This window comes from Phacochoerus africanus, chromosome 3 (assembly GCF_016906955.1).
Source record: "Phacochoerus africanus isolate WHEZ1 chromosome 3, ROS_Pafr_v1, whole genome shotgun sequence".
Taxonomy (NCBI): Eukaryota; Metazoa; Chordata; class Mammalia; order Artiodactyla; family Suidae; genus Phacochoerus; species Phacochoerus africanus.
In genome coordinates, this window is record NC_062546.1 from 26059841 (window position 1) to 26075520 (window position 15680).

The 15680-nt window shown below is 48.2% G+C and overlaps 1 protein-coding gene and 1 pseudogene across 2 annotated transcripts in view; both read right to left on the reverse strand.

Annotated features, from left to right (window-relative positions):
* Positions 1–4982: 4982 nt before the first annotated feature.
* On the reverse strand, positions 4983–11293 carry LOC125121865 (ATP synthase subunit O, mitochondrial-like; annotated as a pseudogene).
* Positions 11294–13125: 1832 nt separating this feature from the next.
* Positions 13126–15680, reverse strand: part of CBFA2T2 (CBFA2/RUNX1 partner transcriptional co-repressor 2) — a 159556-nt gene continuing 157001 nt past the window's right edge. For both annotated transcript variants that reach the window (XM_047771301.1, XM_047771300.1), the window contains exon 11: positions 13126–15070. In XM_047771301.1, the coding sequence (XP_047627257.1) occupies positions 14771–15070 (300 nt within the window). In that variant the 3' untranslated portion in view covers positions 13126–14770. The remainder of the gene's footprint in view (positions 15071–15680) is intronic.

The following is a 15680-nucleotide window of genomic DNA, read 5'->3' on the forward strand; positions in this document are numbered from 1 at the left end:
CCACCCCTGCCACCTGATAGAGCCATAGAGCAGTTCCAGGAGAGTGATGGCTGAGCTGGTCCTACCAGCTACTGGTGGACCCTCTTGGAGCCATCCGGCAAGGAGGGAGGTGACCGACATGGAGGTAGGCTCTAAAGGGGAGGCATGTGGCACCGCAAGAGCACAGGCTGGCCTCTGACCTGGTCTGCAGGATGTTGGGGTCAGGGGTCTTTAGGCAAAAGAAATGCACAGATTCAGGGTCTGAGGGAGAGGAGAGTTTGCCTCACTGAACTGAAGGAAGCCCAGAGGCGGGCTGAGGTCAAGGTAGGGAGGCAGCAGGGCCTTGAAGGCACTTTGTCCTGAGGAAGCTGTGGTAATTTTTAAGGGGTGACTTGCAGTGAGCTGAGTGACATTTCACCAATGTGCCTGGCTTCCCTGGTGGCGCCAGGTCCTTGCTAGGCCCCGGGGCATGGCCAGGATGACAGCTCAGATGGTACAGTTCTGGGTGGACCTCCTAGTTTGGGAGGTTTCTCCCCAGGGACCCCTGCAGGGGTTCAGACTTGCAGGGACAGACAGAGCTGCTTCTGCTGGCCTGGCCACTCAGGCAAAAGAACCAGGATAGGGGGCCCTGGTGGCTCCTAGGCCAGCACTACACCTGCCACCCCACTTCCCAGACTCCTGGCAGTTCCTAGAAAGTGCTGCCAGCACCTGAGGCAGTCAGCTCTGAGTGGCTTTGGTGTCCCTGTCAGAGAAGCCCATCTAGAAGGAAATAATCCTGTTTTCTGTCTTGTGTTCTAATTCCTTCTGTTTCTTCCACAAAAATAATACCCATAGGAAGCCCTCAAAACTAAAAAACCTCCCATTACCTTCTCTAAACAAAGATGCTAAAATTCTCAAGCTCAAGCTGACACCTCTCAGATGGGTGTTGCCCTTTGCCTCCCTCACCCTGGAATAGAATTCTGGAAATTAACACTTTTTTTTTTTTTTGGTCTTTTTAGGGCCGTACCTGCAGCATATGGAAGTTCCCAGGCTAGGGGTTGAATCAGAGCTGTAGCTGCCAGCCTATGCCACAGCCACAGCAACAAGGGATCTGAGCTGCGTCTGCGACCTACACCACAGCTCATGGCAACACTGGATCCTTAACCCATTGAGCAAGGCCAGAGATCAAAGTTGCAACATCATGGATACTAGTTGAGTTCATTACCACTGAGCCTCGTTCGGAACTCCTCCCCTCCCCCTTTTTTTTTTAAAGACAGGCTGCATCCTCCTTCCCTTGCTGAAGAATTAGAGGTGCCAGGAAGGGTCCTGGAGGTGGAGGGGAGTGTGTCAGTCCTACAGGGCTGGGGAAGGCCTCTTAGAGATGGTGATGTTGGGTTTGAACTGTGAAAGATTAGTAGGGTCTCCAGACAGGGGACCTGTGAGCCTGTGAGGGGCAGATAGGCAGAATGTGGCAGACAAAGGGAGCAAGAGGAACCGCAGAGTGTAAGGGATTGGAGGTGAGTGGGGAGGCCAGGCCAGAGGGATCTGACTGATGTCTTGCAGGTAATGGGGGAGCCAGGTGGTTGCCAGATAGGGGAGTGCTGTGAGCAGGTGTAGAGCTGGACTACAGACATGAGGCTGGAATTACAGCTACCGGGAGAATAAGATTCTGAGCTGGGGTCTGTGGGGGGACGGAGGTCCCCAGGCCTTAACATAGTGTCTATTTAATTCTCATAAGCCCACATTCATTTCCATCTTGCCATCCCCCAAGCCTCCAGGTCTTGGGCCCCCATCATCTCTGGCCTGAAAGACTATGGCAGCCTCTTCACTGGGCTTCCCTTCTGCACACCCCCACCCACAACAGCCCATTCCTCATAAAGGACAAAACAGAAGGGGTTTACAAAACATTACCATGGTGACTCTACCCCCCTGGCTAAGACCCTTCAATGACACCCCACTGCTTTGAGCATCAAGATCAAATTTGAATTCTTAACTTGGCATTCCAGGCCCTTAGCAATCAGCCCCTACAACCATTATGTGCAGCCTCCTCTCCCTAAAACATTCCAGCTGACCTGGGCTAGTTACAATCTCAGTCACCAGCCTCTTAGCCTTTGTTCCCTCCCACCTCTCCATCCACTATGGATATGCCGTCTTAGCCTTTAAGTAGTAGGTTAAAGCTACCAAGTCTGGAGTTCCCGTCGTGGCGCAGTGGTTAACGAATCCGACTAGGAACCATGAGGTTGCGGGTTCGGCCCCTGCCCTTGCTCAGTGGGTTAACGATCCGGCGTTGCCGTGAGCTGTGGTGTAGGTTGCAGACTCGGCTCGGATTCCGAGTTGCTGTGGCTCTGGCGTAGGCCGGCGGCTACAGCTCCGATTAGACCCCTAGCCTGGGAACCTCCATATGCCGCAGAAGCGGCCCAAAGAAATAGCAAAAAGACAAAAAAAAAAAAAAAAAAGCTACCAAGTCTAAGTCACCTTTCCAATCCTTGTCCTCAGTGCCCTGCTTTTGATGGCTCTTCAGCTTGTTTCAACAACCACTGGGCACCTGCTTTGTGGCATGCAGTGGGAGGGTGAAATACCTGGGGCTGGTGTAGCACCCAGGTCAAGGCAGAGTACTGAAGCTGGGAGAGCTCATGGTTCCATCTTTTTTTTTTTTGCTTCTAAGGGCCTCACTGGCAGCATATGGAAGTTCTCAGGCTAGGGGTCAAATTGGAGCTGTAGCTGCCGGCCTACACCACAGCCATAGCAATGCCAGCTCTGAGCAATGTCTGCAACGCGCATACCACAGCTCACAGCAACACCGAATCCTTAACCCCCTGAGCAAGGCCAGGATGGAACCTGCATCCTTGTGGATACTAGTCGGGTTTGTTACTGCTAAGCCACAATGGGAACTCCTCATGGCTCCTCCTGTGAACTATCACCCCACCCTTTCACCTACTCCCTGCACCTGCCTCCTCACCTTCCTCCCACCTGTGCTGGTGACTTACCTGCACACATTGAAACCTGTCCCAGGGACTGGCTCAGTGCCAGGCCAGGTACTGGAAAGACAGCAGCAGTCTAGGTGGCTGCCATTGCCCTTTAGCTCTCAGAGAAAAACACACCAAGTCCCCTTCACACAGCCTTTGATGGGTGTAAATAAAAGGCCTTCATGAAGCTCTTCTCTTGGAGTTACCGTTGTGGCTCAGTGGGTTAAGAACCCGACATAGTGTCTGTGAGGAGGCCAGTTTGATCCCTGGCCTTGCACAATGGGTTAAGGATCTGGCATTGCTGTGAGCTGTGGTGTATGTAGGTTGTAGATGCAGCTTGGCTGCGGTGTAGCTACAGCTCCGATTCAACTCCTAGCCTGGGAACTTCCACATGCTACAGGTGCGGCTGTAAAAAGGAAAGGAAAAAAAAAAAAAGGGGGCAGGGGGAGTTATTCTCAAAAGAAATACTGCCTGGGAGTTCTTGCTGTAGCACAGCAGGTTAAGGACCTGACGTTGTCTCTGTGGCCGGCATGGGTTCAATCCCTGGCCAGATGCAGTGGGTTAAGGATCCAGCATGGTTGCACCTCAGATGTGATCCCTGGCCCGGGAACTTCCATATCCTTGAGTATGGCCAAAACAAAACAAAACAAAACAAAGCAAAAAAAAAAACCCCAAAACAAAAACAACCCCCCTAATCCAGACACCAGACTCCAGGAGGGATATGCTGGGACAAAGGTGAATCCTCAAAGACATTACATATTGGCAGAGTTGTGATGGCAGCCTCTGTGTACAGGGGCTTCTAGGTGCTAGGCTCTGTGCTAGGGGTGACTCCCATATGACCATATTTCATCTTACAACAACCCAGTGGTGTAGGGACCACCAATGGTGTGGGGACCACAGCACCCCTGATTTACACACAAAGAACCAGCAGCTTAGCAAGCAAGTGCTTTGCTCTGAGTCACACGGCTGGATCTACAGCTGGCACCAACAGCTATCTGCTGTCAAAAATACATTGATGAGGCAGATCTGTGGCATCCTCTGGTAAAGGAAACCAGCCCAGGTCTGGAGGACAGTGGCAGCTATAACAAAGGAGGGAGCAAGGGCAAGCCCTGGGGCTGCAGGATGGGAGGTGGGACAGTAAGAAAGAGCCATGGAAGCACAGCATGAGACGGAAGATGGATCAGGTGTGGACTTTTCAGAGCTAAGCCCTTGGAAGGTAGGTGGTGGGGATGCTGAGTCCCGATTATTTCTGGAACTCAATGGGGGCAGACGGGCAGCCTCAGAAAAAGTTGGTGCAAAAGGGAAGGCAAAAGTTGCTGGAGTGGAACTCTCTGGTGCCTTAGTGGTTAAGGATTCCTTGTTGTCACAACTTGTGGCGTAGGTTCGATCCCTGCCTGGGGAACTTCTGCATGCCCCATGTGGGGCCAAAAAAGTTGCTTGGGTATGCACCCAGGATAGGAATCTGGTTTGTGAATGGAGGCAAGAGGTAGCAAATCTGATTCTGTCCACAAGAGGGTGCCCAGCACCAGGCAATGAAGCTGCCCTGGGACTTGGGGGTGGTTTGTTGCTGTTTCCCCAGCCCTCCTGGGAGGGAAGAAGTGAAGGGGATAAACCCAATTCACTACCTTGAAATCCCAGCATCAGAAACAAGCACAGATGGGAAGGATGAATTTAGGTCGGTGAATGTTTTCTGAGACCCTTATCATCTCAGGCCAGTTATTTCCCTTTATATTGAGAAACAGAAGTCAGTAGGTTTCTTGACTGCATCCTTGGTAAAATTTGAACGGTCTCTTCCTTTGAAACATACCTTCCAAATGGAACAACTATTTCCTATTTTCCATCTCCCTGTGTCTCTACGACAAGGAATCATACAGTAATACATATATCAAACAGTAGTGCAGTATTTCAATAATTGCAATTTCCAGGATTCTATTTTCAAATCTGCCTAGTCTCTCAGGTTTTGCTCATTTTTTTAAGCACCATCTTTAGAGGTTTCAGAGTTATTTTATATTCTGTGCCTGATAATAACAGTATCTGAAATTCCAGGGGTTTTATTTATTTACTTACTTATTGGCTGCAACTGTAGCATGTGGAAGTTCCCAGGCCAGGGTTTGGATCTGTGACACAGCAGCAACCCAAGCTGCTGCAGTGACAATGACGGATCCTTAACCTGTTGGACCACAAGAGAACACCAGGAAGTATTTTATTGTTGCTCCAAGTTTAAGAATTTTCACTGAGAGAAAATCAACACTTTCAGCAAATCTCCCTCATGGCTCTGCTTCTGAATCTTGGTTTTCACAGACATATTTCTCTCCAATATGGACAATCATTCTACTCACGATTGGCGGATCAATCTTAACTTCCAGTACTTGCCCTTTACTTAGGAAGCTCTTCAGGACTGTTTTTAATCCAGTAAGAGTGGCTTCATCGAAAGGAGATGTAGTGATAACTGCAAGGTACTTCTCCAGTGTGGACAGACATCATGGTAGAAAAAGCAGAAATGACTCCAGGGTTATTGCTCAAGCGACCATTTTCAGCAAGCAAATTGATCAGGTTGGCTGTGAGGGGAGAAAACCTCTCTTTTGCTATCATGTCATATAGGCTTTTCACTTTAATGCAATGCTTTACATAGGGATTCATAATAGGAGCAACCAAGATTTCCTTCCAGATTTGTGCTACTCCCAACAATTCCTTTGCTACTTGTTCCAGTTTATTCTGATTAGAAACAGCAGATTAAAGAGCAGTGACGCAGTGACCTTCGATACCACATGTGTGAACAGGTGGCCTGACCACGGATGTACTGAAGTATTATTGCCCCTGCTGGGAGGTCAGGACACTGCTGGGCAGCCTCCTTCTCCTGGACGGCTGTAGGTCAAACCCAAGTTGGTGAGAACTCAATCAAATTTTTATTATTCCTGCTGCTGCTCAGAGTGCCTCATTTTCTTGGACAATTTATATGTGGTTGATATGTAACATGATTTTAAAATATTTTTTTCGGAGTTCCCGATGTGGCTTAGTGGGTAAAGAACCTAACTAGTATCCATGAAGATGTGGGTTCGATCCCTGGCCTCCCTCAGTGGGTTAAAAGATTCAGTGTTGCGGAGTTCCCATCGTGGCGCAGTGGTTAACGAATCCGACTAGGAACCATGAGGTTGCGGGTTCGGCCCCTGCCCTTGCTTAGTGGGTTAACGGTCCAGCGTTGCCGTGAGCTGTGGTGTAGGTCGCAGACGCGGCTCGGATCCCGCGTTGCTGTGGCCTTGGCGTAGGCCAGTGGCTGCATCTCTGATTGGACCCCTAGCCTGGGAACCTCCATATGCCGCGGGAGCGGCCCAAAGAAATAGCAAAAAGACAAAAAAAAAAAAAAAAAGATTCAGTGTTGCCAAAAGCTGCGCGTCATGGGTCACAGATGTGGTTTGCATCTGGTGGTGCTATAGGCCAGCAGCTATGGCTCTGATTCATCCTCTAGCCTGAGAACCTCTATATGCTACAGGTATGGCCCTAAAAAGACAAAAGAAAGAAATAAAAATTTTTTTCTAGAGTATTTGCATTTTTGCTTCTGCCAGATACCTGGAGATTCAAGCCTGTAAATAATCATTTTAATTTCTCAGCCCAGTTTGACCTCTGGAGTAATGAGAATCTGAATCTCAGCCCCAGGAGAGAGCAGACATGAGTCTCTGGTCAGCTTTTCTCTTTTTTGTAGCAGGGCCAGATAGAAATGTTCTCTGCTCACTTCCCTTTGCAGATAGGTCTATTTTCTTTGCTTGCCTTTTCAATGAGGCCAAAGTCAGTGACTTGGCTTCACAGAGAGGTTCTGTTTTTTTTTTTCTTTTTCTTTTTTTTTTTTTTGTCTTTTCTAGGGCTACACCCTCAGCATATGGAGGGTCCCAGGCTAGGGGTCTAATCTGAGCTGTAGCTGCCAGCCTACACCAGAGCTGCAGCAATGCAGGATCTGAGCCGCGTCTGCGACCTACACCACAGCTCACACCAATGCCAGATCCTTAACTCACTGAGCGAGGCCAGGGATCGAACCTGCAACTTCATGGTTCCTAGTTGGATTCGTTAACCACTGATCCACCTTGGGAACTCCAAAAGAGGTTCTGGTTTTGTTTCTCCATTTTGCATAGGCTCAAAGCCTAGTGCCACATTCCCCTGTAGGGGCAGTTAATCCCTCAAACTCTAAGCTGGAATTTCTTTTGCCCCTATTGCATTGAACTACCTCTATGGTTTCCTCTTACTCTTACTTTTTTTCCTGGCCCTCGGGGGTTGCCTATACTTTCTTACTCTATGACCTCAGCAGAAGTCTATTCATTAGAGTTTACCCTGCATCCAGGTGTTTAGGATAATGGAAAAATTTTCAGTCTGCTATTTCTATAGCAAAACAAACAAACAAACAAACAAACAACCTTTTTTTGATGCAGAAATTCCCAGGCCAGGGATCAAACCTGCACCACAGCTGTAACCAGAGACACAACAGTGACAACACAGGATCCTTAACCCACTGAGCCAGCAGGGAAGTACAGTACAGCAAATTTAACACAGTACTTTACTATAGTATCACTTAAGTCCCTGGGATCATTTTTCAGGGTTAAGGCAGACTACGGATTGCTGACTTGTCTACCAAGTATGCTTTTGTGCTAGACTGACAGTCACGGGGTTTGAAATACTGTAATTGCTCTGGGTGGTGGCCTGCAGCCCTGGGCAGCTGTTGAGAAAGACTGGCAGTTGGCATCATCTGCAAGAGAGATCATACAGCTAAGCCCCCACCTTGCCTCCTGGAGCCAAGGCCATGACCATCTTTCTCCCTACCCTGAGATCTGATAACCAACTCCCCCCAACCCTTTTTTTCATTTTGGGGGTCTTTGAAGCTGATGGTGCCAACAAACCTCTTAGGCAAGGCTGCTCAGAAGCAGTTCCAGGGCTGAGGCCAGATTTGGGTATTCAAGAGACAGGAGTGAGGCTGGGGCCAGGGCCTTGGGAATTGAGGCCTTGGGTCACTGGGCAGGAAACTAGACTGAAAGCCCAAGACCTTGTACGTACATACAGGTGCTCATGGTGTGCCCGCAGCAAACTGTGTCAGGTCGCAGCTGGCCAGACCACCGCAGAGTCATGGAAAGTACTACTTGGGTCCTGTTGGAGGCATAGCAAGCTGGTGGGCTTTCAGGGAAAGCAGTTTGTTTGTTTGTGTTTTCAGGGAAAGCAGTCTGAAAACAGGCTTCAAGGACCCAATAAAAGTTCAGTTCTAGAAATCCCACTTTGGAAAATTATCCCTAAGAAATAAATCATGCCAAGGAAGTTCACCTCAGTATGTTAGAGAAAACTTGAAAGCAATGCAACTGCCCAACAGGAGGTGAAAAGTTCAGGAAAATCATAGCCTTGATTAAATCACATAACCATTAAACAAATACATGTGCAGACAACAGTAAACTTATGATTTAACACCAGTGTAAAAAGGACATGAATGAAGTCTAGGTATGTTAAAAATGCTTAAGGAAATACAGAGTTATCTGTAGAAAAGTACCTACAGATCCACCACCCTATTTTTCCAAACTTTCTATGATTGTACTTTCCTCATTTAAAAAATCACTTAACAGTGAAGAGCTAACAAGAAGTTGGGAGCATCTGTTAAGCTGTTGTTGGCACTTGACTGCAGGCCCCTCTGTTGGCTTCCCAGAGGTCCAGTAGCTGGAACCACCTCCTTAGCAGGACCTCCTGCTTTCACTCCCCTGGGTGCTCTTCCCCCCCCCCCCCTTTCTTCTTTTTCTTTTTAAGGCCTCGCCTGTGGCATATGGAAGTTCCCAGGCTAGGGGTCAAATCAGAGCTGCAGCTGCAGGCCTATGCCATAGCTACAGCAATGCCAGATCCAAGCTGCATCTGCAACCTACACCCCAGCTTGCGGCAACACCAGATCCTTAACCCACTGAGTGAGGCCAGGGATTGAACCACACTCACAGAGGCTATGCTGGGTTCTTAACCCACTGAGACACAATGGAATGTCTCTCCTGGGTGCTCTTAAGCCATAGCAAGAAACGCTGGAGGCTCCCCATCTCTGATGATCAAGGAACAAGGCAGAAAAGATACAGAAGCCTGCTGGCAGGACATCTTACAAAAGTATATGTATGGCCGCCAGCAGGCACATGAAAAAATGCTCGACATCACTAATTATTAGAGAAATGCAAATCAAAACTACGAGAGATACCACCTCACACCAATTAGAGTGGCTACCATTAACAAATCAACAAACAACAAATGCTGGTGAGGATGTGGAAAAAAGGGAACCCTTCTTCACTGTTGGTGAGAATGTAAATTGGTACAACCACCATGGAAAACTGTATTGAGGTTTCTCAGGTAACTAAAATATACAACTACCATGTGATACAGCAATCCCACTCCTGGATATATATCCTGACAAAACTTTCACTGAAAAAGATACATGCACTTATTTGTTCATTGCAGCACTATTCACAATAGCCAAGACATGGAAACAACCTAAATGCCCATTGACAGGTGAATGGATTAAGATGTGGTACATATATACAATGGAATACTACTCAGCCATAAAATGGACAAATAACACCATCTGTAGCAATTTGGATGTAACTAGAGACTCTCACACCAAGTGAAGTCAGTCAGAAAGAGAAAGACACCATATGCTATCACTTATATGTGGAGTCTAAAATATGGCACAAATGATCTACAAAACAGAAACAGATCATGGACATGGAGGACAAACTTGTGTTTGCCAGGGGGAGAGTGGGAGGGAGCGGGAGGGATTGGGAGTCCAGGGTTGGTAGATGAAGACTGTTACATCTGGAGTGCATGGGCAACGGGATCCTGCTGTATCGCATAGGGAACTATATCCACTATAGCACGGAACAGGACGGAGGATAATGTGACAAAGAGAATGTATATGTATGTATAACCGGGTCACTTTACTGTACAGCAGAAATTGGCAGAACGCTCTAAATCAACTGTAATAAAAACAAAACACCAAAAGTATTATGTACCATCTTCCCTCACAGTCCCATTTCAGCTTGAGTCAGAAAAGGAATATAGCCTTTTTATTGACTACTTTAAGTAGAACAAACTAAATACATATTTAACAGTTTTGGTTCATTTATACAGTACATTAAATAAGTTATGCACAGAGTTAAGTAACAAAAGTTCCTATCAGAGTAAAATGACAAAGCACAGAAAAACCGACTCTACCGCATCCTGTGGGTGGTTTCACATTCATCATCCCCCTTTAAAAACCACGCTTGGAAGCTTAGTTTTTGATTTATTTACATTACTGGTTTTCTTTTATGGAGCTTTTGTAGCCTCATCAGGAACTTGGAAAGTTGTGAAAGTGGACTGAAGGCCTCTTAGCCAAACAGCACTTTCAGCCATTCACCTAAATGCTTATTGCTGCTTCTCTCTGCCAACTCCAACACAGGGACGGGGCTGTCCCTGCCAGCTGCCAGCCACACATGCCCTATTTGGTATAAGCATCAATGAATGTACACTGGGCAGTTGTGGGTCTGACCAGATGGGGTAGCAGGGGAAGTGCCATCTCTGGGGCTGTGGAGGCAAAGGGAAGATGCAAGGTCTGCCCTCAGGCCTCAACCTTCTCCTGGCTCAAGATGGAAGAGGTCACCTGCACCATCGTCTTTGGAATTGAGCATGTCAATACGCGTGGGCAAAGAGGCAGGTAGTCAACATTTTGGTTTCACAAGAACTACAGACACTCAGAGTTGGAAGGACTATGTTCAACAGCTCGCCCAGTACCCTGCCCCACCCCAGGCAGGACTCCTCCCCAACAGCTGTTCAGCTAGCCCATGCTGGAATAGTCCAGGTCCCTCTGGCTTTTCTTACATTTGGTTCAAACATGCCACCACCCAGTTCTCTGTAAATAGCTTAAAAAAAAAAAAAAATCTAAGAAAGCTGGCTTGGTCTATTGACCTGGGAGCCTGGAAACCAGTTTTGAAGAAAGCTCCCAAGATGAGTTCTATTTTAAATGATTTACTCAATCCATAATCCCATCTATAATTTCCAGGACAAACAGCCACCTGGTCATTATTTATGATCTCATCCCGAAGAATTCATGACCACACAATTGCCATTGTGTTGGTGAACGACCTTCAAAACCTACTTGCTGAGAAATCTTCTAGAACTACCCAGAACAAGTCTACTCTTTGCAAGCAGGTGACAGCACTGCAGATCAATTCGACTCTGGGACAAGGCTGTACAAAGTGAAGTATAGATTTTCCATCTAGAAGCTGAAAATGCTCATGTTGACACCAAAAAGTGAGGAGCTCCTGGTGGTCCACCTGGCCCAGATGTGCAAAGGTCATCCACACCGCAGAGGGCCCATTGCAGCCAATGCCAGACATGGCCCCATGCTGGAGAGATGGGTCTTGATTCCATACTTAGATCCACTGAGAGCCATACATGACTCAGCACTGTCCAAGATCCACCTGCTCTGTGACCTTGGAGTCCCATGACTGTGCCTGAGCAGATCTGCTTGAGTCCCATCTTGGGAGCTGCAAGGATGCTTCCAAGTGGAGTGCTCACAGCTCAGGAGGAGGGCTGCCTATTGCTGAGCAGGTGGAATTAACCTGGGTCTGTTCTTAATGCTGGGTGGAGTCAGGCATGGTGCAGGCAGTGGGGCCCCAAAGGGCAATTGAAGATATGAGGATCCAGCCCCCAAGCTTCCCTCAGAACCAGAAGATCATGTTGGCCACTTCTGGTCATCTCTGTTTCCTGCAACCATTCCTCACTGGGCAGAGGGCAGTGGTGTCCCATCACTTGTCAGCGGGTGATGCCGAGCACTGGCCTCATTCTCCAGATGTGCTCTGACAGGGGGCAGGCACGTGTCTCATTTGCTTTTGGCTTCTCGGATAACACTGAAGAGCCTGTGACTACTCTGACAATGCCTTCAGTACCACCACTATGTCTTTTTTTTGTCCCCTCAAACTATAAAGAGTTTGGTCCTCTAAGCAGTCTGATGTTAAAATATCTAAATCTAATTAGATGAAAGGAGGAAGCCTGAATCTGCACCTTCACCCTAGTAGCTGAAGTGGTACCAGCAGACGCGGGAAACCAAGTGGGGAACCTGGCCTCGTGTCTGCCCCTCTAGTGTCCTCACCCCACCAAGTCAGTGTCCCTTCTCCTCCCAAAGAATTTCAGAAAAGAGGGAGCTGGAGAAAAGGTTTCTTTACACTGAAATAGGAAGTCTGGGGAGCCCCCTGGTGGCCTAGTGATTAAGGACTTGGTGTTGTCACTGCTGTGGTGTGGGTTCATTCCCTGGCCTGGGAATGTTTGCATGCCATGGGTGCAAGCAAAAAAAAAAAAAAATCTTAGAGACAGATGCCCTAACAACTTATGTATGAAACTAACCTAAATTAATTCAGCAAAAGGCCTAAAAACTGAATTGCAGTGTGGAACACTGCTTAAGTTTTCAGCTTGGCCTCTGGGTAGCATATAAGTAAAGCAGTTTAGAACAGCGTTACAAAAATTCTGAAAATTAAGCTGTCATTGGAACCAGAGCCCACAAAAGTCAGCTAGGCCCTGCATGATAAACCTAAACTTTAGCTGTAGAAACTGACATTGAGCCCTGATGAATAGTACTCAGTTGGTTTTGGCTCTTTATTCCAACCAGAAAAAACAAAAAACAAAAAACTGAGATACAGTGGATAGTCCTGCAGCCACTGAGGATGTAAAGAACATGCCCAGATGTTCATCCTCCTTGCTGATGAAAAAGGGAGCTGAGGAAGAACCAGTGGACACCAGGAGACACTCTCTTGCTGCCGATTATGGGCTCCGTGACCTCCTCTCATGGAACATCATGGAATATCTCAGGGAGATGTAGGCAACTCCTGTCTGGGGTACTGATTTCATCCCTATTAGTCAGAACACCACAACTGCTGCAGCTCAAGGAGTTCCACGATAAAGTAATTATCTGTCATTTTTTCTCTGGGGATACCTTACTTTATGTAGTGGAAATCCAGGTATTTTAATGGTGTCTTGGACTGAGTTTCTTTTTGTCTTTTTAGGGCCGCACCCGTGGAAGTTCCCAGGCTGGGTTGATTCAGAGCTGTAGCTGCCGGCCTACGTCACAGCCCCAGCAACATGGGATTCATGCCGTGTCTGTGACCTACACCACAGCTCAACAGCATCACCAGATCTGTAACCCACTGAGCAAGGCCAGGGATCAAACCCGCGTCCTCATGGATCCTAGTTGGGTTTGTTACCCCCGAGCTACAACGGGAACTCCCTGAGCTTAAGACAGAAAATCCTTGGGTAAGATAAATTAGGGACTTTAGATATACGAAAGGACAGTTCTACCTATGCTGATACCTTACTGAGAGCTTTCAAGGGCCAGCAGGAGTGGGCCAGTCAACTCACCCCAATTGATTCCTTGGGGCAAGAGTGTGCAGGAAGCTTGGAGGTGGAAAGGGGGGGAGGTTCAGGCTCCTTGGGTTCCCAATAGAACTCGAATGGCAGGGAAGAAAGTGTGTGGCAGTTTCTAACATTTTAAAGGGAGTACAGGTGATGTCATGTTTGGAGAGCCAGGTAAGCAGCTGGAAAACTCCCTGAAGACAGGAAGGAAAATTGGTCAGGCTCTCTCAAATGGCTGTCACATTTCACAGAACTTTTCTTAGCTCAAAGAGGGTAGGTAGCAACAAAAGAGAAGAAGGGAAACTGATGCCCAGTAATAAACTGACATAGGACGTAGAATGACAAGGTTTGAAGAATTCTTTCAGGTCCAAGAGGGCTGCTCAGACGTGACCAGGCCTTTCACTGGTTAGGCAAGATGTAGCTACACCACATCACATTCTATGAGTCAACTGTGGCTTCAGAGGTGCCAAAGAGAGACCATGGGAAGAAGATCCACGCAGAGATCTGGATGTGCATGGTCTGAGATAAAATGACATGGTACAAGATGACTGCGAAGAGCCAAGCGGTGACAAAAGGTTCTGCATTTCCAATAGATGATCCACTCAATAATTTGACGATACTGGTTTGGCCAACATGCTCAGAGAGAATGGACTGTTCACAATTGAGTCGCATTCTCCCTCAGACCAATCCATGTGCTGAAAACTATTTTCTGCATAAGCAAAATCAAATAAGAGGAAAAAAAGGGTCCCAAACTAAAAGAGCCACCAAGTTGGAAAATCTTGTCCGAAAGGATCTGTGATGCTTGGTGGAAGTTTTATTTTTTTATTACGGGTGCTTTTACTGAAACGGTGACTTTTTTACAGTGGTTTCTGAGAATTAGTCTGAACAGCAGGGTTGAGGAGGGAGTCCTGAGTGCTGCTTTTTGCCTGCCCAAGTCCCCATGGGACCAGTCAATCAGTGGCACCTGCTGAGGGCAGAAATGGGGCTCAAGGAGCTGTTCAGGGGCAAGAGGAACCACTCTCTGGGAAGGAGGGGCCTCCTCCCTAGCTTGCTATCAGCCTCCGGGCCTTTGTTGCAGGACAGTGCATAGGATGAGCTGCTTCCAGCCTGGCTGGGCATTTTCGACAGTCTGGTGCCTCACGAGGCAGAGAGGGGAGCTGGTGGTCTTCACTGAAAAGTGGCTGGCCATGCCAGCTTCAGCCAGGAGAGGAATAAACCAGGAAGCCATGGAAGGGGCAGCTCCAGTCAGCTGCCTGTATGCCCATGAATTCCCCCAAGAACGCAGACAGGAAACTGGGGCAGGTGTCTGGAGAGGCTGTGGAGCAGTGTTTGCTGGGCTTGAAGTCTTCCTGCCTCCACTTCACTTCTTGATGATGGCCTAACAGCTACTTGCACTGGTTCAAACAGCCAGCCTCCCATGCAGTGTTCTGTTGTGCTGTGAGGCCATCAGGGGTACGTGAACCTGGGGCTCAGAGTCCGTTGGTGTCGATGGCCGTGACAGAGGCAGGTGTTGAGGAGCGCGAGGTGGTTGCCGAGGTCTTGTCCAGGGCTGGACTTGGCACACTGCAGTCGGCAGACCGGGCTGAGGAGCCCCTCCCTCCAGGAAGCAGCGGCCGGCCCTGGCTGTGTGGACTCTGGCCGTGCAGGTTCTGGCCACAGAGGCGGTGGTGCCGCTCCCAGTCCTTATGCTGGCAGAAAGAGCCGCAGTATCGTGCGATATTGCAGCCACTGCAGGTCTCACTGGCTTTGCGGCCACAGTTCCAGCAGTTCTGTAAGACACAGGCATCAGTTAGCTGCTTGGATCTTGGGGGGCAGGCTTGTCACAACTTGTCACCTGCACTACAGAAGAGGAAGCAGGGCTGTATGAGGAGAGTGCAGGCTTTGGAGCTGCATATACTTGTACTCATCCTGCCTCTTCTACTATCTGCTTTCTGAGTTTCCTTCATCTGTACAACAGGAAAACTACCCATCCCAGGCCGATAGGAGAGTGAGATGGGGGTACGTGAAGACACACACACAGCATCACTATGGGCCGTGGGTGGGCGTGTAGCAGGGTGGAAGTCTCATGTCCTGCCAAAGGCGCAAACTCATTGTTTTGACTCATATTTCAATCCTTGGCAACCAAACCAACTTCTATCCCAGAGCTCCCCCATCACGGCTCTCTATTCCCAGACCACACTTGTTAGACCAAGTTTTCTTCCTTACCCTTTTCAATGGAAAAATATCTTGATCGTGTTCACTGGCAATACCTGATCTTTAAAAACGTCACCTGCTAGGGAACTGGGGTGGATGAACAGGAGTGTGGAAAGCTGTGCTACTTCCTCTGTGCCCATTCTCCTCCTTTCAGTGATATATCTCATCAGAGGAGGGCTGGGGATC